This window comes from Pristis pectinata, chromosome 34 (assembly GCF_009764475.1).
Source record: "Pristis pectinata isolate sPriPec2 chromosome 34, sPriPec2.1.pri, whole genome shotgun sequence".
Lineage (NCBI taxonomy): Eukaryota > Metazoa > Chordata > Chondrichthyes > Rhinopristiformes > Pristidae > Pristis > Pristis pectinata.
The window spans coordinates 8708288-8730217 of NC_067438.1; the positions used below are offsets into that span (position 1 = coordinate 8708288).

Consider the following 21930-nt stretch of genomic DNA (forward strand, 5'->3'; position numbering starts at 1 on the left):
AACTGGTACCACTAAGAGAAGCACAGCACCAGAGACCCCGGTTCAATCCTGACATCTGGCGATGTCTTTGTGTGTGTGTGTGTGTGTGTGTGTGTGTGTGTGTGTGTGTGTGTGTGTGTGTGTGTGTGTGTGTGTGTGTGTGTGTGTGCGGAGTTTGCACCTTCTCCCTCTGACAATGTGGGTTTCCCCCAGGTTGCTCCAGTTTCATCCTGCATCCCAAAACCATGCAGATTGGTAGGTTAATCGGTCTCTGTAGATTACCCCTAGTGTGTGGGTGAGTGGTAGACTCTGGGTGGGAGGAGGGAGTTGATGGGAATGTGGGGAGAATAAAACGGGATCAGTGTAGGATTGGTGTCAATGGGTGGTAGGTGGCGGGCGCAGACTCGATGGGCCGAAGGGCCTGTTTCCCTGCTGTATCTCTCTGTGACTTTTTCTACTCTCCCCATCACCACCACTTTCAAACCCTGTAGATGCAGCTCATCAGTTCCCAGGGATTCACTGGCTTTCAATCCCAGTGATTTCTCAGGTGTTATTTTGTTACCCGTGCTTATTATTTTTCAGCCGCTGGAACTGAATTTGTTCACTTTAAGTCCTGTAATTCTCCACATTTTCCAGGATGATTTTTATTTCCTGAAGACAGAAGCTAAATATGTGTTTCATTCCTCTGACGTGTCCTTATTTCCCTCTGTATTTTCTGCGGTCACCATCTGCAAGGGACTCAATTACACTTTGTTTTTTTCTCCCCCCTTTTTACACACCCTAGAAACATTGGCAGCCTTTTTCGATGTTTCTTGCTACTCATATTCTGCTTTCCAATGTCTTGGTCCTCTTTTGCTGACTTCTAAAATTCAGGCTTTTGCTCTTTTTTTTGCAAGATTATAAACCTTTTCTTTTGTTCTAATCCTGTCTTTGACTTCTCTTATTGGCCATGGCTGGATCACTTCATTACTTAACACCCATTTGCATTGGTAAAGCACAGAAACAGGCCCTTTGGCCCATCATGTCCTTGATGGCCGTCGTACCCATCCAGACTAATCCCATTTCCCAGCACTTGGTCCAAGACTTCAATGCCCTGGTGATTTAAACGCCCGTCTCAATTAATTCTTCAACATTGTGAGATCCTCTGCATCCGACATTCACACAGGCAGTGTGCTCCACTGCCCTCTGGCTGAAAAAAAAACTCTTCCTCAGATCCCCTCTGCCTCTTTCACCCGTATCCTTAATATATGACCTCTACCTTTAGACACCTCAGCTATGAGGAAAAGTTTCTCACTACCAATCCTATCCATAGCCCTCATCATTTACTATCCCTCAGTCACGTTCCCCCTCAGGCTCCTCCGCTCCGAAGAAGACAAACCCAGCCTATCCAGTAAGAGAACAATTTTTTTAAAAACTTCAGATGCTGGAATTCTGCGATAAAAAGAGAGAATACCGGAAACACTCATCAGGTCAGGCAGCATCTGTGGAAAGAGAAAGCGAGTTAACTTTTCAAATCAAAGACCCTTTGCCAGAACCTTTCTTTGACCTGAAATGTTAACTCAGTTTCTCTTTCCGCGGATGCCGCCTCGTGTTTCCATCATTTTCTGTTTTAATTCTACTCTGTCTCGTCTCAAATCAAAATGTAAAAAAAAAGCAAATAAATCTTCAAATGTTTGTCACCGTTAGAGACCATTTCTAAGGTTAATGGTGGTTAAGTGGCCTAGACTGGAAGCTGAAGGCTGAGAATCATTCAGCCATAGAGTCTAACAGCACAGAAAGAGGCCCTTCGGCCCATCGTGTCCATGCCGACCATTGTACCCATCTACAAAAACCTCATTTACCAGCATTTGGTCCTTAACCTTCTACTCTTTGGTGATTCAGGTACTCACAGAGATGCTTCTTCAGTGTTCTGAGATTCGCTGCCTCCACCACCCCCTCAGGCAGTGCGTTCCAGATTCCAAACACCCTCTGCAACCCCTTCTAAACCTCCTACTCCTTACCTTAAACCTATGTGCTTTAGTTTTGACACCTCTGCTGCAGAGAAAGGTATCCTACTATTTAATCCACTTATGCCCCTTATAATTTATGGTAAGACAAGATAAGACATTTATTTATTAGTTACATGTACATTGAAACACACAGTAAAATGCGTCTTTTTGCGTTACTGAGAATGTGCTGGGGGCAGACTGCAAGTGTCTCCACTCTTCTGATACCAACATAGCATGCCCACAGCTCCTAACCCGTACGTCTTTTGGAATGTGATAGGAAACCCACGCAGACACACAGGGAGAACGTGCAAACTCTTTACAGACAGCAGCGGGAATTGAACCCGGGTCGCTGGCACTGTGATAACGTTATGCTAACTGCTACACTGCCTTGCCACCCTCATTTTGCGTATCTCAATCAGGGCCCTCGTCACTCAAACGAAAACTAAGGCATTCTATCCAGTCTCTCATCGGAGCTGAAATGCTCCATCCCAGGCAACTCCCAGGTGTATCTCCAGTACAATCACACCTTCAGTCTAACTGCCTCTTGGGACCTTGCACACAGAGCCATGAGTGAACCACACCAGCAACTGCCAAGGGTTTGGGTAGTATTTAGTTTGTCGGGAATCTGACCTATGGACTGTTCCCAGGAACACACACTGAGACAGATGTCAAATGTTGTTGGAAGGTCATCAACTCGGTGAAAGATGCCCTTTCGTCTGCCCAAAACTTGTTGGTTTTCCAGCGCAGTGAGATGTCCGGAAGGGAATGCTGCTGACTGGCACATTCTAGGCTGCGGGAATACGTGCTGAGGGATGCACTGAAGCTCGGTGCAGCCAGGGCAAAGGCTCTGTGGGGAAGGCCTACAGTCTAAGATCCTTCTGTCACTGGGCACTGAGGGGCTGGGTCTGGGGTAGAAACTTCTCCAACACTCTCCAACCTCTCCTCAGTAACAAGAGCACCTAACAGAGAAGTAACTCGCTCTGGGATGTCCTGAGATACCAAAAAGAGATTCACGCCTCTGTATCATCCCAGGGGGCCACATGAGTGGCACTGGTGCCTTGTACATAAAACGTGCTCACTAATTTTTATGAATAAGATTTATTTTTGAAATAAAACAAAGTTTGTTGGGGGTGAATGAGATGGACGCTGGCCCACTTTTGTCCTCAGGACCCTGCAGGAGCTTGTTGTGTCTGCATGACTCCCGAATGCCTCTAACAGTGACTGTGCTTCAGTGACAAGAGCACTTAACAGAGAAGTAACTCGCTCTGGGACGTCCTGAGATACCAAAAAGAGATACATGCCTCTGCTCTCACAGCAGAGAGGAAGCGGTCATTCTTATCATCTCTCTGAATAAAGCTCCTCGCAGTGTGACAATGTTCCCCTCTCTCTGCCTCTATCCAGTTATCACAGATGCAGTTGGTGTCTGCGTCTGAAGGGTGGTCAGGGGTGAGATCCCAGTCCATTCAGCTCACAGACTAGGGATCTGGGACGTCTTACTGAGCTGCCTGTACTAGCTGGAACCTACCCACGGCCCCCACTTATGTTGGCCAGTTCAGTGAAACCAACTCCTTGGCACCATCAGGAACAGGAGGAGGCCATTCAGCCCCTTTGCACCTGCTGTGCCATCCAATGGGATCGTGGCTGATCCGACATTCTGCGTCCACTCACCCGCCCTCTCCCTGCCACCCTTGATTCCCCTCCTGATTGGAAGCCTCTCTGTGTCTCGGCCTGAAGTATACCTGGGTTCCCGCAGTCTCTGTGCCAGAGTTCCAACGATCCGGAACCCCCAGAGAGTTGTCCCTCGGTCTCAGATTTAATTGGGAGCCCCCTATTCCAGGACTGTGACCTCTGGTTCCGGACTCTCCCCTGAGAGGAAACATCCACCCAGCATTTACTCTGTCTGGCCCCGGCAATCTCCTATGTTTCAATAAGATCAACTCTCCAATGTGTAGAGTCCCAACCTGTCTAACTTTCCTCATGGGACAATCCCTCCATTCCTGGGATCATCCCAGTGAACCTTCCTTGAACTGCCTCCATTGAAATAATCTTTCCTTAAATAGAGAGATCAAAATTGTTTATGGCACAGTAAGATTCCAATAAACCAGCACCTTTGGACTCTGTGATACCAGTCTAGTAGGTCTTTCAGACTATTGGACGTTAATATTCTAATATGCTTTATGTTCACATATTTTTCACATGTTATGCAGCAGTATAATAAATTTTCCAGTGAACCTGGTGAATTCAAAGGGAATGCAGGAGATTCCAAACCATCAGCATATCCAGACAATCGGATATTGGATTATCGCACATCCTTAAAGTCTTTGATAGCTGGCCCACAAGCTTAGCTGGCTATCAAAATCATTAAAAAAAAGAAATGTCACAGAAAGTCAAAGAGCCGTAGAGTTGTACAGCACAGAAACAGGCCCTTCGGCCCAACTCATCTATGCTGATCAAGGTGCCTTCCTCAGCTGGTCCCACTTGCCTGCATTTGGCCCATATCCCTCCAAACATTTCCTGTCCGTGAACTTGTCCAAATGTCTTTTGAGTGTTGCAGTTGTACCAGCCTCCTCTGGCAGCCTCTTCCATATACCCACCACCCTGTGTGTGAAAAATCTGCCCTTTGGTTCGCCTTTAAGGCTTTCCCCTCTCACCTTAAACCTATGTCCTCCAGTTTTAGCCTCCCCTACCCTGGGGAAAAGATCTGAGCTTCCCCCTTATCAATACCCCTCATGATTTTATAAACCTCCTTGAGGTCACCCTCAGCCTCCTTTGCTCCAGGGAAAACAGTCCCAGCCTGTCCAGTCTCCCTTTAGAACTCCAGCCCTCCAGTCCCAGCAACATCCTTGTGAACCTTTAGTTCATCCTCTCTAGTTTAGTCACGTCTTTCCTATGTTATGGCGACCAAAACTGCACACAACGCTCCAGGTGTGGTCTCACCAATGTCCTATACAGCTGTAAGGTGACATCCCAACTCTTGTACTCAGTGCCCTGACCAATGAAGGCAAGCGTGCCAAACACCTTCTTCACAATTTTGTCTACCTGTGTCAGTGAACCATGTCCATGCACCCCTAGATCTCTCTGTTCTACAACACTCTGCCATTCCTTTGCCCACTTTCTGATGTTTTCAAGCAATCAAAACAAATTAATCAAACTATTAAAAGGTTTTTAAAGGGAAGCAAATTAGAACATAACCTTTGAAGACATTTAAATAATCTCAATGTCTGCAATCCCTTGCAAGATACCTGAAACTTACCTCTCTACCTCGCTGCTATTCCTCACCACTGAGCTGAGTTGAATCAATGAACCTGGATCAGTCCAACCTGCTGCAGGCTCAGCGGGGCAACTCCCTGGGGATTCAGGAAGCAGCTCCACCAACCCCGGAGTCTGAGTCAGAAAATCAGGAAATCACCAGCCGGGATACCTCTTGGAACTTCTGCCTTGGTGCAGTTTTATCGGAGTCCCCGGCGGTTCTGATCAGAACTACCATCACTTCTCCAGGCACATCGGAACCTACCAGACAGGAGGAGGCCATTTGGCCTCTCAGCTCTGTGCTGGCCCTTTGAAAGAGAGTAGCCCCGCACCCTTTAAGTGAGCAAATTTGGATTCCCATGCAAATTTCAAAGTCACGTGAAGTCCCTCTCAAGTGAAACTTGAAATTGATTATTTTCACGGATCGACCCATGGGGAATTATTGATTAATTTAGTCCAAGCTGGGAGAATTCTAAACTGCTCCAGAATCTCCAGGAACGGTTAATCTCCAGCTGGGAACAAAACCGGGAAAGAAGGGCAAAAAAGTTGGTGGGTTAATTGTCCGCTGTAAGTAGCACCTGGTGTGTAGGTGAGGGGTAGAATCTGGGGCAGGGGGGATGTTGATGAGAATGTGGGGAGAATAAAACGCGATCAGCTGAGGACTGGTGTAAATGGGTGGTTGATGGTCAGCACGGACTCGGTGGGCCAAAGGGCCTGTTTCTGTGCTGTGTGACACAAATACCAGAGAGCGAAGATAGGAATGTTGCTTCATACAGAGCAGTCAGCCATGGCTGGAGCACACTGAGGGGGGATGAGATGGGGGAGCAGTGTGTGGGATCCTTTAAGAGGGAACAGAGTAACCTCCAGAAAGGGAAACAGTTCCAGAACTACAGGGGAGTGGTATTGGTATTGGTTTATTATTGTCACTTGTACCAAGGTACAGTGAAAAACTTGTCTTGCATACCGATGGTACAGGTCAATTCATTACACAGTGCAGTTACGTTGGGTTAGTACAGAGAGCATTGATGCTAATTGGATCTGAGCTGGAACATGCGCAATGCACCAAATGGCCGCTCACAGAGACTTACAGCACAGAGAGAGGACCTTCAGCCCAACGTGTCCATGCCGACCATCAAGCACCCATTTGCACTGATCGTGGGGTCATCCAGCATGGAGGCAGGCCCTTTGGCCCGTCGAGCATGCACTGACCATCAAGCTGTCCACTTTGTTCTCATCGCACTCCCTTCAACGCCTCCCGTTTGAGGTCTAAAATGGTCCCCTTCCATCAAGGAAAATAACAGCCACTGTGTGCAAACCTTCCCCTTCAAGTGATTTTTTAAAAAAAACTGTGTTCGCCACATCCTCCGCTTATCTCTGAGGTTTTGGACATTGCTCTTCTCCCACCCCCCCCCTCCTGCTCTCGCTCTCTCTCTCTCTCTCTCTGCGTGGCTTGAACAGAAACCCACCGCAGGCCAGGAAGTATCAGCGAGTTCAAGGTATGAGATGCAAAGGCGCGGGGGCCGGCGATCCGACGCGGGGAGATGCTGGGGTCCTGCAGCTTGTTCACCCTGTAGCTGCGGCATACCCTGTCTGGGCCCCAGTCCTGATCCAGGTAGGGGTGGTGGAGGGCTCTCCCACTGCTGTTTTTAACCACAATCTCCATCTAGTTCACTCCACAAAACAGCTTCTTCCCCTCCACCATCAGATTTCTGAACGGTCCATGAATCTGTGAACACTACCTCGTTATTCCTCTTTAAGATATCTTTATTAAGATATCTTTATCTTTATTAGTCATGTACATCAAAACACACAGTGAAATGCATCTTTTGTGTAGAGTGTTCCGGGCACAACCCGCAAGTGTTGCCACGCTTCCGGCGCCAACATAGCATCCTACAACTTTCTAACCTGTACGTCTTTGGAATGTGGGAGGAAACCAGAGCACCTGGAGGAAACCCATGCAGCCATGGGAGAACGTACAAGCTCCTTACAGACAGCAGTGGGAATTGAACCTGGGTCACTGGTGCTGTAAGGCATTATGCTAACCACTACACTACTGTGCCTATTTACTTATTTTTGTAATTTACAGTAATTTTTAGGTCTTTATGTCTTGCACCGTACTGCTGCCACAAAACAACACATCTCACAACATATGTCAGTGATAATAAACCTGATTCTGAAGAACAAAGCTTCAGAAACACCGTGGTGAGGAGTGGCATTCAGAAGAGCTACAGTTTTGTGATACCACACCAGCTCTAGGCAGCCTGTCAGCCTGAGGACGGGACAGAGTCTGCAGCTTTTACTTCTGGATCAAACCCCTGGCCCCCTTATTACTAACCCAGTAACCTAACCACCATAATAAAAAGAGAGAGAATGCTTCAAAGACTCAGCAGGTCAGGCAGCATCTGCAAAGAGAAAAACAGTGGATGCGACCGTTCATCTGGACTCAGATTTTTATCTTCGATCTGCAGCTTTCCGTGACTTTCTTTTTTAAACTTAACCACAGCCCTACCTCACCCCTGAACATTGCTGTCTGTTGCAATGTAGGAAACCCAGTACATATAGAGCAAGATCCCATGGACCCAGCTGGGAATCCAAACTAAAAAGCAGCAGGACAAGTGCTGGGAAGACTCAAGTGGGTCAGGCACCAACTGTGGAAGCAGGAATGGGGGTTAACACTTCAGAGGATTTGTTTCTGGGAGGGTTGAATGAGGGGTGGTTGGAACATAGAACACTGGAACAGTACAGCACAGGAACAGGCCCTTCGGCCCACAGTGTTATGCCTAACTAATTAAACTAGTAATTAAATGCCTAACTAAACCAATCCCTTCTGCCTACACAATGTCTATAGCCCTCCTTTCTCTGCACATTCATGAGCCTATCTGAGAGCCTCTTAAATGCCTCTATCGTATCTGCCTCCATTACCACCCCCGGCAGCACATTCCGGGCACCCACCACTCTCAGTGTAAGGAATTTGCCCCGCACATCTCCTTTGAACTTTCCCCTTCTCACCTTAAATGCATGCCCTCTGGTATTAGACATTTGGACCCTGGGAGAAAGGTACTGGCCGTCTACCCTATCTATGCCTCTCTTTCAGCTCTCCCCTTGGCCTCCACCGCTCCAGAGAAAACAACCTGTTTGTCCAGCCTCTCCTTATAGCACATGCCTTCTAATCCAGGCAGCATCCTGGTAAACCTTTTCTGCACCCTCTCCAAAGCCTCTGCATGCTTCCTACAATGGGACAACCAGAACTGAATGCAGCCTAACCAATTATTGGCATGAATGTCAGGGAGGTCCCTGCTCTGTAAGCCAACAGGTTCTTTCATGTCCAAAATACAGGGAAAGGAGCATTCATCAGATTGACTCTCCCATGTTTTCCGTTATGATGTAAGATGAGGCCATTCAACCCATTGAATCTCTGCTGACTCTCTGTGCAATCCCATCACTTGCATTCTCCCCCTTGTCATCCTGTAACCCATTCTCTCTCACTCCCAACACCCACCTATTTCTGGGCAATTTAGAGCAGCAATATTCCCACACGACAAATAAGGAAGCCATTCGACCCATCGAGTCTCTGCTGGCTCTCAGAGAAAAGCCTATTCACCCACTTATTTCCTGCTAACCTATTCCCCCAACTTTCCCATCAACTGTCCCCTGATTCATCTTCCTCCCACCTGCACAATGGGGGCAATTTACAGTGGCCAATTAGCCCACCAACCCGCACGCCCTTGGGATGTGGGAGGAAACCGGAGCACCCAGGGGGAAACGCACGCAGTCACAGGGAGAACGTGCAAACTCCACACGGGCAGCACTGGAGGTCAGGATCAAGCCCGGGATCCCTGGAACTTCGAGGCAGCAGCACTAGTGGTTAGGGCGATGCTATTACAGCGCCAGTGACCCGGGTTCAATTCTGGCCACTGTCTGTAAGGAGTTTGTACGTTCCCCCCGTGTCTGCGTGGGTTTCCTCTGGGTGCTCCGGTTTCCTCCCACATTCCAAAGACGTGGCCACTCCATCTCTTTCCAACGGAAAATTTGTTTCATTTCCAACTCTTCCCTAATCCAGCCACAGAAACGTTAGCAGCTGCTGCCTGATCTGTTGGGTGTATCTGGCATTGTCTGACATCAGATCAGGAGAAATCTCAGCTGCAGGAACTTCTTGAGTAGCAGTTCCCATTCTCAGTTCCTCTGTTGTCAGTGGTGACTCAGTTGTGATTATCGGCGATGGTTCTGGAGATGGTAGGTTCAAATCCCACTCTAGTCACTTTGAGTTATGTTCAGCTGTGTACCATAAGGCTGAATTGTAGCAGGTGAGTGAGACAGCAGGTAAGATTTAAGATATCTCTGTCAGTCACATGTACACTGAAATGCACAGTGAAATGTATCTTTTTGCGTCGAGTGTTCTGGGGGCAGCCTGCAAGTGTTGCCACGCTTCCAGTGCCAATTTAGCATGCCCACAACTTCATAACCCATACCAGTCCCACACCACCAGGTACAAGAACAACTACTTCCCTTCAACCATTCGGTTCTTGAACCAACCGGCACAACCCTGACCACTACAGTTTAACAACACTATGACCACTATGACTTTGATCACTTTGCACTAAAATGGACTTTTTTTTTGTTCTGATTGCATTCTTTCTTGTAAAAATTGTTTAATTTATATTTTTCTTGTGAATGCACTGTGTGCCTGTGATGCTGCTGCGAGTAAGTTTTGCATTGCACCTGTGCACACATGTACTTGTGCATATTGCAAGAAACTCGACTTTGAACGAGGGAAGGGCAGAAGAGGATAAAAAGTGCTGGAGGAAGTAACATCTCCCAAGGGAAAAGCCAGGTGAGCTGTGTAATGAGTGACCATGTCATAACACCCATTTTGGACAATGTTAAATCTCCCTGTACATTCACCCACTACTGTAGGAGCTCTGTGGATCTGGACACAGGCAAGAAAGGAATGAGCCACAACTGTTATTGGGAGAGTCTTCAACCTAAAGTGTAGACCTTGTTCTTCTCACCACAGACGCTGCCTGACCTGCAAAGTGTTTCCAGCGATCTCTGTTTTTATTCCTCAGTAGGTCTTCAGGACTGTTTTAAAGCAATTCCCTAATTTGTGGAAGGGATGCGCTCCCGGAAAATGTTTCATTAAGCAAAATTTTGTAAATCCAAAAGGATTGGTGAAAGGGTGCACAGCATGGCTGCTGTGTTTACTGTATCACAGGGTGACTACACAAAAAATATTAATTCACTGACTTTGAGGTCCAGAGCTCATGAAGATGCTACACAATAATCCTCGGCCTGTACTGAAGTGATTTCATTGCAAGTATTTACTTTGCTGCTAGATTTTCCTAACCTTGTCTATTCCTCACTGTGAAGTGGCGGAACAGAGTCGATGGGCCGAATGGCCTACTTCTGCTCCTTGTCTTGTGATCTTCTGATTCCACTTGCAATGACAAGGAAATAGTGCACAAGTACACAAGAAGATAGGAGAAGGAGTAGGCCACTCGGCCCCTCAAACCTCTCCCACCATTCAGTGTGCTCGTGGCCAATCTGCCCCAGACTTCATCTCCTCTTTTGTGCCGGTTCCCCACAGCCCTCAATTCCACAATCTTTCAATGATTTATCTACCTCTTCTTTAAACAGTAGACAGCCAGTATCTTTTCCGCAGGGTCAAAATGTCTAATACTAGAGGGCTTGTGAGAAGGGGTAAGTTCAAAGGAGATGTGCGGGGCAAGTTTTTTATACACAGAGTGGTGGGTGCCTGGAATGCGCTGCCAGCGGTGGTGGTGGAGGCAGATACGCTAGTGGTGTTTAAGAGGCTCTTAGATAGACTCATGAATATACAGAGAATGGAGGGATGTGGAAATTGTGTAGGCAGAAGGGACTAGTTTAGTAAGCTTTTAATCACTAGTTTAATTAGTTTGGCACAACATCGTGGGCTGTTCCTGTGCTGTACTGTTCTGTGGTCTAAATATGCCCAGTGATCTAACCTCCACAACTAACAGGGCCAGAGAATCCCAGGGATTCAGCACCCTTTGAGAGGAGAAATTACTACACACATTTTAAAAGCTAGCCCCCTCATCTTGTAACTATTTCCCCTTGTTCGAGACGCTCCTGCTGGTGGAAACATCTTGACATCTACCCTGTCGTGCCCCCTGCAGATCTCCCAAGTTCCAAGAAGATCTTTCTCCTAAACTCCAAAGAATATAGATCTAATTTATCTGCTTATGAATGGACAACCCAGCAATTAGTCTAGTGAATATCTTCTGGACTGCCTTCAATGCCTGTATATCCTTTCTTAAATAGTGTAGTGGTTAGCATAACACTATTACAGCACCAGCGACCTGGGTTCGATTCTGGCCACTGTCTGTAAGGAGTTTGTATGTTCTCCCCGTGTCCGCGTGCATTTCCTCTGAGTGCTCTGGTTTCCTTCCTCATTCCAAAGATATATGGGTTAGGAAGTTGTGGGCATGCTATTTTGGCGCTGGAAGTGTGGTGACACTTGCGGGCTGCCCCCAGAACACTCTACGCAAAAGATGCATTTCACTGTGTGTTTCAATGTACATGTGACTAATAAAGATATCATATCATATCTTATCTTATCTTATCTTAAAGGGGACCTAGAGGACCCCGATGTGACCTCACCGACACCCTGTATACCTGCAACTATATTTCCTTACTTCTAACCTCCAGCCCTCTTGCAGTAAAGGCCAATATGCCATTTGCCTTCATAACCACGATGCGTCTGCCTGCTAATTGCTTGCCACTCTTTTGCAAGAACACATCTAACTTTTTTGCCTTTCAGGCACAAGATCGGCTGGATCCCTCTGTATTTCACTCACCTGCAGCCCCTTTCCATTTAGATAAAACATGGAGTGAAGTACTGCCAGTTTCCTAGTTAATTAGGTAACCAGCAAGAACTAGTAACTGAAGTTACCATCAGTGGTCTCAGTCTACTCCTCCCTGAGAAGTTTGCAAAGCCATGGACAAGGGAATAGAACTAGTGAGGTGCTCTGGTAGAGAGCAAGCATCCACACAGTGGGCAGAATGGTCTTCTGTGTTGTAACCACACCACAATTCCACAGTCCTACCTGGGGATGCAGTTGGAAGATTCAGTAGAGCTTGTTTGACCATGCACCTGAGTGTCTATGGAGTGTTCGCTCTGACATGTAAGGGATATTGCAATGGAAAGAGTGAAAGTACGGCTTCATGTTCAAAAGAAATACCACAGGATTAAAAATACTCTGTTTAATTTTCCCTCGGTTGAAGTGATCTTTGATGGGTCTGAGATAACCTGACTGATGAGATCATGCTTTTCTCCGTTTTAAAAGGTCTTGCTCCAAAATTATAACCTACCAAAGACATTTAGCTGAAGCAGGTACCTTGAAGCTGGACTAGTGACTTGACAACATTCTAATTTTAATGAGTTTAAATAACTTGTTGACAACTTAGTAACAAGTTAAGATTAAAGCAGGCCGTGGTTCAGGTGGCATGTTGTAACTGGAGTATGTGGGAGCTGATGGAAACCATTGCGCTCCATGGTGATCATATTTAGAACATGGAACATGGACTAGTACAGCACAGGAATAGGCCCTCAGGATGTTCTGCTGAACTAATTAAACTAGTAATTAGATGCCTAGCTAAACTAATCCCTTCTGCCTTCATAATGTCCGTATCCCTCCATTCTCTGCACATTCATGTGCCCATCTAACACCCTCTGTCGTATCTGCCTCCACCCCCACCCCTGACAGCACATTTCAGGCACCTACCACTATCTGCGAAAAAAAATTGCCCTGCACATCTCCTCTGAACTTTCCCCCTCGCGCCTTAAGTGCATGCCCTCTGGTGTTAGACATTTTGACCCTGGGAAAAAGATACTGGCGGCCTACTCTATCTATGCCTCTCATGATCTTAGAAGCTTCTATCAGGTCTCTCACCCTCCGCTTCTGCCACTCCAGAGAAAACAGCTCAAGTTTGTCCAACCCCTCCTTTTAGCACCTGCCGTCTAATCCAGGCAGCATCCTGGTGAACCTCTTCTGCACCCTCTCCAAAGCCTCCACATCCTTCCTGGAATGGGGCAACCAGAATTGAATGCAATACTCCTGCAATGCACCATCTGCTGGAAGTGTCTGTAGGCTGAGATGATGAGTTGGAATCTGAGCTTCAGACACTGCAATACATCAGGGACAGGAAAGAGGCAGTGACGTCCTTAGGTTTAGATTAAATGTTGCATGAACCTCCCATGCCTGCTGGGCACCTGTAGTGTGGCACAAGTGAGCCACAACAGTCAGGGAGAACCATCGCTCCACTGCCAGAATGTGTGTGTACACGAGGGACAGGTTATGCTGGTTGTGGGCACAGGGTTACCTAGGCACCGTTCTGGGGGTGGGTGGGGGTGGCCCAGGCTGTGCATCGAGGAAGGGGTCCATGACTTCGTGAGGGAGCTACAGCGTCGGGGAAGCACCTTCTCTTGCTTTGGCGCAACAGGTGGAGCCAGCTGCCTCACAGCTCCAGAAACGCCGGTTCGATCCAGACCTCGGGGTTGCTGTCTGTGTGGAGTTTTCACGTTCTCCCTCTGACAGCATTCCCTCCCGTTCCCCCCCCCCCCCAGGGTGCTCCTGCTTTCCCCCCACACCCCAAAGACGTGCAGGTTGGTCGGTTACTTGGTCCCTGTAAATTGCCCCTGGTGTGTAGGTGGGTGAAAGAATTGGGTGGGGGGGGGAAGATGATAACGGGAATGTGGGGGAAATAAAATGGGATTAATGTGAATGGATGCTCAGCATGGACTCAATGGGCCGAAGGGCCTGTTTCCATGTTACATGACTCTGCGGAGCTTAAGACTGTGTCGTCAGCAGAGGATTTCCTGTGGTAGGCACTGCTTATCATTCATTTCCTACATCTGGCCTGCCCTGGTTCTTGCCCTGGCCTCCAGCTTCTGCACGCCTCGCACGTCGCCCAGACCCGCTGATCCCTCCTTCCATTCCTCTCTTCGTAATGCGCTTGCTATGATGCAGGAGGCTATTCGACCCACCCTGTCCTTGCCAGCTCCCAACAGGACAATCCCATCAGCCCCTCTCACTCCCCTGCACCCCCACAACTTATTCCCCCCTCACGTGCCCACCCAACTCCCACCCCAATTCTCCAACCTTCCCACCTATGCCATGACCAATAAACAGCAGCCAATCGACCTACCAGTGTGGGTCACTGCCGATGTCACACTCAGTGCTGGTGGTCAGGATCGAACCTAGTCGCTAACTCGTACTGACATGGTTTCCCCTAAAATTCAGCCTCGTGGTTTGCCTCCCAGTGGAGGTGGCTGTCATGTTCTCACTCGCCCTTGTGCTCAGCTCCCTGTTCTGCTTCTATCGAGGCAAGGAGGCTGAAAGTTATGCAGCCATATGACCTTGGCCGATCTGCCCCAACCTCATCTCCCCTTCTGTGCCAGTTCTCCGTAGCTCTCAGTTCCCTGAATTTTCAGAAATCCATCTCCTTCCTTTTTAAAAAACTCACAATGACCTAACTTGCACATCCCTCTGGGGAACCAAATTCCAGAGATTCACCACCCCCTGCGAGAAATTCCTACTCACCTCAGCCATACATGAACACCCCCTAATCTTGTCTCCTCATTTGCGACTCTCCCACTAGTGGACACATCTTGACTTCTTGCCTGTCAAGCCCCATTAGTATCTTATGTGATTGAGTAAGATCACCCCTCATTCTTCTGAGATCCAAAGAATGCAGATCTAATTTCTTCAGACAGTTGTGACAGGACAACCTCCCCATCCCAGGAGTCAGCTGAGGGAATTTCTTTCGGACCGTCTCCCTCACCTGCTTGTCCTTTCTTAAATAAGGGGAGTAGAACTGTGCAGAGTACTCCAGATGTTGGCTCACCAACATCTCTATACTCTAACCCGCTTGCAGTAAAGACCAGTGTGTCGTCTGCCTTCCCAACCCCTTGCTGCACCTGCCGGCTAACTTTCTTGCGATCTGTGCATGGGAACACCTGGATCCCTCCGTACTTCACTCAACTGCAATCCCTCTCCCGATAATAACCTGCCTTTAGATTCCTCTTTCCCTGCGCTTTCCCCATGCGCTCACTGAACCTCATCTGTACCTTGTTGCAGAGTCCAAGTATCCTCGTCTCTACAAGCCTATTTTGTTGTCTTTGGCAGATCTGGACACTTCATGCCAGGTCATTGATATAAACAGCAAACCCAATACCTTCACCACCAGGGCAGCAGTCACAGGGTAACGCCACTGCCTGCACAATCCCCTCTGAGTTGCACACTGCCCTGACTTGGGACCTTATCTCCAAGTCATTCACCGTCGCTGGTTCTCCCTCCCTTACAGCACTGCGGAGCTTGTTCAGCAGAAGGACTGTGGCAGTTCGAGAAGGTGGCTTAGCTCACCCCCCCCCCCACCACCTCCTCAGGGGCAGTCGGGGATGGACGACAAGTGCTGGTCTTACCAACGACCCCAGATCCTAGAATCATGAACAAGAACCAAAACTGCTCCTGGTCTCGGAGCAACAACACCCCTCCCCCAAAAGTGTTGGCAAGATCATCTCCGAGATCCAAGTCTCCATACCTGGCAGAATGTGTAGGCTTCCTCTGGAGGCATTAAGGATTTCCTTTTGTCCGGATCCCGTGCCAGGCAGCTGGGACACACCAGCATGAGGTTCTTGGAGCAGAAGAGCATTGGCTCTGCCCAGTGGGATTGGCACCTTTGTCCGCTCACCACAGGGCTGGGTTCCAGGCTCAGGACACCCAGGCTGGTCACCAGGGTTGCCAACAGCTGGTTGGTCTTCAGCTCCCTCCTGGGGAACTGCTGGCCACACTGTGGGCAGGAGACAGTGTCCTCTAGGTTGCCCCACAGCCCCAGGACACAGGGCCTGCAGAAATTGTGCCCGCAGTCCAGGGTCACGGGCTCGGAATATATCCGCGCACAGACACCGCAGCGCAGGTTCTGGTCCAAACTCTCAGCCATTTGCCCTGCTCTCTGCAGCTTGAGCTCATCACACTGCTCTGCGCTCAGCCACTGCTGTATTTTTAGATGCTACACTTCCTGCTTTCAGTATTACAGCTCACCGGAGTGGTCAGTGACACAGGACGCAAAGAAAATTCTCTGGGCCAATGAATTAGCGAGTCTTTCATTTGAGGGCAGTAAGTTGGGAAACAAAATACACATCTGGCAATAGCACCCGGCATGGGGAGGTTCCCTCCCCGCTGTCCTGTCACAGGGCAGGGACAGCACAGGTCAGACACCGAGTAAAATTCCCTCTACACTGTCCTGTCACACTCTCCCAGGGCAGGACGACACAGGTCAGACACAGAGTAAAGTTCCCTCCACACTGTCCTGTCACACACTCCCAGGGCAGGTCAGACACAGAGTAAAGCTCCCTCTACACTGTCCTGTCACGTACTCCCAGGGCAGGACAACCTGAGGTTATGTTCGCGCCCAGGTAGCTGTGGAGAGGGAATATGCGGTGTCCACAGGTACCATGGAAGTTTTCCAGATTCGTTGGGCACCACAGGGGTTAAGCACCATCCTTGGAAGGGATGGGGATATTTTAATTTAATTTAGTTTGTGTTCGTGACTGTGTTTAGTCACTGTTATTGTCTCTGTGTTTGTTGTAGCTTTGTAGTATTGTCGATTGTATTTTGTAATAAAGAATTTTTAAAAAAGGGCAGGACAACAGAGGTTAGACACAGAGTAAAGTTCCCTCTACACTGTCCTGTCACACTCTCCCAGGGCAGGGACAGAGGGGCTGCTCCTCACCTTCTGGTTGCACTTTAGCCCCACCCTCTTCATATTTGGTCACCCCCCCACCCCGTGTGTAGGGGTTTGGGGGGGGCAGGGCTGGAGGAGGATGTACTGGTAAGGTTGCTCCTGGGGTTGGCCAAGTTAGCTAGCCGTGGGTCCTGGAGGCGGGTAGCTGAAAGCTCTGCCCGAGCTGATTGCCTGGCAATCTTCCGGGGTTACATCTGAGCCTGGGTATCCTTGGAAAAAGAGCATGTGTTGTCCACAGGCACTATGGAGGTGTTCCGGATAAACTGCATCCTAGATGAGGATGGGAATATTTTAATTTAGTCTGTGTTAACTATTGTTGTAGTTTATAGAGTTTTGTTGCAGTGTAGTATTGTACTACTTGTTATAAATTTGTTTCTGAGAAAAATAAGGGTAGGGACAGCACGGGTTAGACACACAGTGAACCTCCCTCCACACTGTCCCGTCACAATCTCCCAGAGTAGGGACGGCACGGGTTAGACATGGAGTAACGCTCCCTCCACACTGTCCCGTCACACTCTCCCAGAGTAGGGACAGCACGGGTTAGACATGGAGTAAAGCTCCCTCCACACTGTCCCGTCACACTCTCCCAGAGTAGGGACGGCACGGGTTAGACATGGAGTAAAGCTCCCTCCACACTGTCCCGTCACACTCTCCCAGAGTAGGGACGGCACGGGTTAGACATGGAGTAAAGCTCCCTCCACACTGTCCCGTCACACTCTCCCAGAGTAGGGACGGCACGGGTTAGACATGGAGTAAAGCTCCCTCCACACTGTCCCGTCACACTCTCCCAGAGTAGGGACAGCACGGGTTAGACAAGCAGTGAACCTCCCTCCACACTGTCCCGTCACACTCTCCCAGAGTAGGGACGGCACTTCCTAACCCTCTTCCGAAGACATGTCCATGCCCGAGTGTTCCTGGAGAGAGAGCACACGGTATCCGCTGGCTATCTGGAAACTTTCCGGGACCAGTGGGCACTAGAGGGGCTGGAGTGCATCCTGGACAAGGAAGACAATGTTTTAACATGACATTTTCATTTAATGTTCATTTGTAAATACTGAATTAAGAATGGTGTAAATATTGTAAATAAACTTTTTGAAAAAAATAACAAGTTAGACACAGACTTAAATGGAGACACAAGAGACTGCAGATGCTGTAATCTGGAGCTACACACAATCTGCTGGAGGAACTCAGTGGGTCGAGCAGCATCTGTAGGAGGAAAGGAATTGTCGAAGTTTCAGGTCAAAAGCCCTGCATCAGGAGTGCATCTGCCAATTAACCTGCCAACCTGCACGTCCTTGGGATGTGGGAGGAAACCGGAGCATCTGGAGGAAACCCATGTGGTCACAGGTAGAACGTGCAAACTCCACAGAGAGAGAACCCAAGGTCAGGATTGAACCTGGATCCCTGGAGCTGTGAGGAAGTGCCTCTATGTGTTACCATGTCACCCCATTCTGTTTTAAAAATGTCAGAATCAGATTTATTATCACTGACATATGTTGTGAAATCTGTTGTTTTGCGGCAGCAGTACAGTGCAAGATGTAAAATTACTGTAAATTACAAAAATAAATAAACCATGCAAAAAAGAGGAATAAATAATGAGGCAGTGCTCATGGGTTCATGGACAGTTCAGAAATCTAATGGCGGAGGGGAAGAAGCTGTTCCTGAATCACTGAGTGTGGGTCTTCAGGCTCCTGTACCTCCTCCCTGATGGTAGCAACGAGAAGAGGGCATGTCCTGGATGGTAAGGCTCCTTAGTGATGGATGCCTTCCTCTTGAAGACGTCTTACGATATTTTGAAATAACAAAGAAAATTGTAAACCGAGTCATTGGGTGGAAATCCAGTTGTAGGCAGCAATGTTGTGAGCTGACAGCAATTCCACCTTCAAACCAAGCTGTTAGTGTCCAGGCCCAATGATACTGGCCTGCGGAAGCAAATGCCCGGAGGGAGGGCACTGATGGTCACACTGCCCCCTGCACCCAGGCTCTCTAGCCTTCCTCTATGGGTCTTTGAGAGAAGTGTCAGAAAAAGTGGAAGCACATGTGAAGGCACAGTGAGGAACTGAGTATGGCAGTGGATTTATTCACCATACATGCCGTAGAGTTCAGGTGAGATTGAGGCATGGTTCAATTTAAAAGACTGTTTTATTTATTTGAAAGGTCTTGTTCCATGATTCTCATCAAATTTTGGTTAATTGCAGTGAAGTTGAGTGAATAAGAATGCTTTATATTTTCTGGATATATCAGTCTTAGATTGACTTTGTGAAGTGGATTGTACCTCTGAGGTAACATCCAGGACTGCTTAGGAGGTACAGTGCTGAGTTAAAGCCACATGATTGTTATGTTACGGCCGAAAGGATTGAATAATGCACATATAACATCCTTTCAACAAGACGCTGAAGGAATTTGGTAGCACAATGTTGGGATCTGAGCTGCATTGAGGGCTCTCTCCGTGTTAGTCGCTGTGTTCTCACCAGAGGGCAGCAGTGAGGGAGGAGGGGGCGGGGCTGGAGGGGGGCGGGGGTGGGTGGAGCTTGAGGCACTGGGTTTATTAACTGTTAAATATCCAGTACTAGACTATAGGTATCCAGATCTCAGAAGCATCCCGCCAATGCTGTCTCCACAAAATCCTCTAAATTCCCTGGAAGGACAAGCAAATCACTGTCAGTGTCTTCTCCCAGGCCAACATCCCCAATACTGAATGTCTACAGATGTACAGTGGAAAGCATTCTGACTGGTTGCATCACGGCCTGGTATGGGATCTCTGATGCGCAGGAACGCAAGAGGCTGCAGAGAGTGGTGGCTCTCCCCACCATCGAGGACATCTACAGGAGGCGGTGTCTCAGGAAGGCAACGTCCATCATCAGGGACCCCCACCATACAGGCCATGCCCTCTTCTTGATGCTGCCATCAGGCAGGAGGTACAGGAGCCTGAAGACCCCACACCTCAAGGTTCAACAGCAGCTTCTTCCCCACTGCCGTCAGGTTCTTGAACCCACCTGAAAATCCTGAATGCTACTTCAGAACATATTTTTACTCTCTCTCTCAACTTGCACCAGTGTCATTGTGTTTATTTTGTAGTTTATCTTTCCATGTGTGAAAGTTCTGTATAATTTATGCCAATTAAAATTTGTTAAATTAAATTTATCATGTTTGTAAAGTACTGGACTGCTGCTGCAAAAAGCTAATTTTCATTTAACAGAGCCGTGAGGTGATGTTGCAGCTCTATAGAACTCTGGTCAGACCACACTCGGAGTATTGTGTTCAGTTCTGGTCGCCTCATGATAGGAAGGATGTGGAAACTTTAGAGAGGGTGCAGAGGAGATTTACCAGGATGCTACCTGGATTGGAGAGCGTGTCTTATGAGGATAGGTTGAGCGAGCTCAGGCTTTTCTCTTTGGAGAGTAGGTGGAGAGATGACTTGTTAGAGATGTACAAGATGATAAGAGGCATAGATCCAGTGGACAGTCAGAGACTTTTTCCCAGGGTGACAATGGCTACCATGAGGGGACATAATCTTAAGGTGACTGGAGGAAGGTATAAGGGAGATGTCAGGGGAAAGTTTTTTTACACAGAGGGTGGTGGGTGCATGGAACGCACTGCCGGCAGAGGTTGTGGGGGCAGATATATTAAGGACATTTAAGAGATTCTTAGACATGAATGACAGAGAAATGGAGAGCTGTGTGGGAGGGAAGGGTTAGATAGATATTAGAGCAGGATAAAATGTCAGCACAACATTGTGGGCCGAAGGGCCTGTACTGTGCTGTAATGTTCTGTGTTCTATGTTCTATGACATTTATACCCTGCGAGTGTATGCCAATGACAATAAACTTGAACTTGTACTGAAGCCCTAGTTACAACAGTTGGCTCCATTGAGTGCGACACATCATGCCCAATACCAGAGTCCTGAAATGGACACACTACTCTGAGTGGCATGGTGGGGGGGAGGGGGTGGGCTTCAGCAGGTGGGGAGGGGGGAAGGATCAAGGGCGTGATCAAAGTCTCCTTGAAGAAACGCAGCCTCCCCACTGACTCCTGGGAATCTCCGGCCCATGGCTGTTCTTAGTGGAGAAGGAATGTTTGGAATGGCACTGAGAACCTCTAGGCCATGCATCGGGAATACGCAGAGGCCCTGTGTAAGCAGTCGAAGCAGCCAACCACTTCACAAACTGCACAGGGAATGACCTGCCCCATTTCATATTGTCATTTATTTCATATTTCCTTATGATATAGGAGGGCATTTGGCCCATCGAGTCTATACCAGCTCACAGAGCAATCCCACCAATCCCATTTCCCCACTCATCTCCCTGTAATCTATTCTCTCTCACTTTCCCATCAAGTCCCCCCAGGCTCTACCCCTCACCTACACACTCGGGGCAATTTAGTGTCCAATTAACCTGCCAATCAGCTCGTCACTGGGATGTGGGAGGACACTGGAGACGCCGGGGGAAACCCACGTGGTCACGGGGGGAACGTGCAAACCTCACACTGACAGCACCAGAGGTCAGGATTGAACCCAGATCACTGGCGCTGTAAGGCAGTGACTTCACCAGCTGTGCCACTGTGCATCCCTGGCAGAGTCTGGGGGGGGGGGGTCCCACGTTAACATTGGTCACCACAGAACCCACAAATGCAGAGTGGAAGGAAGTTACCCAGGGCACTCGGACAGGAACCTGGATAGGGAAGGCATAGAGGGAGATGGGCCTCATGCAGGCAAATGGGATTAGCATAGATAACCATCACAGTCAGAATGGATGAGGCTCCATTTCTACGCGGCATAGTTCTGTGATTGGTCACCACACCATAGGATGGACAGGGTGCAGAAAAGATTCACAAGGTCATTGGATTGGAGGGTTTGAGTTATCAGGAGAGATTGGATCAACTAGGTCTGTTTACACTGGTGCACAGGAGGCTAAGAGGTGACGCATAGAAACAT

General features: G+C 48.4%; 1 protein-coding gene across 1 annotated transcript in view; it reads right to left on the reverse strand.

Moving 5' to 3' along the window:
- LOC127585839 (zinc-binding protein A33-like) overlaps positions 1–16202 on the reverse strand; it is a 28154-nt gene extending 11952 nt beyond the window's left edge. Inside the window, exon 1 of the mRNA XM_052043539.1 lies at positions 15795–16202. Coding sequence (XP_051899499.1) covers positions 15795–16193 — 399 coding nt within the window. The 5' untranslated portion in view covers positions 16194–16202. The remainder of the gene's footprint in view (positions 1–15794) is intronic.
- Positions 16203–21930: the final 5728 nt, after the last annotated feature.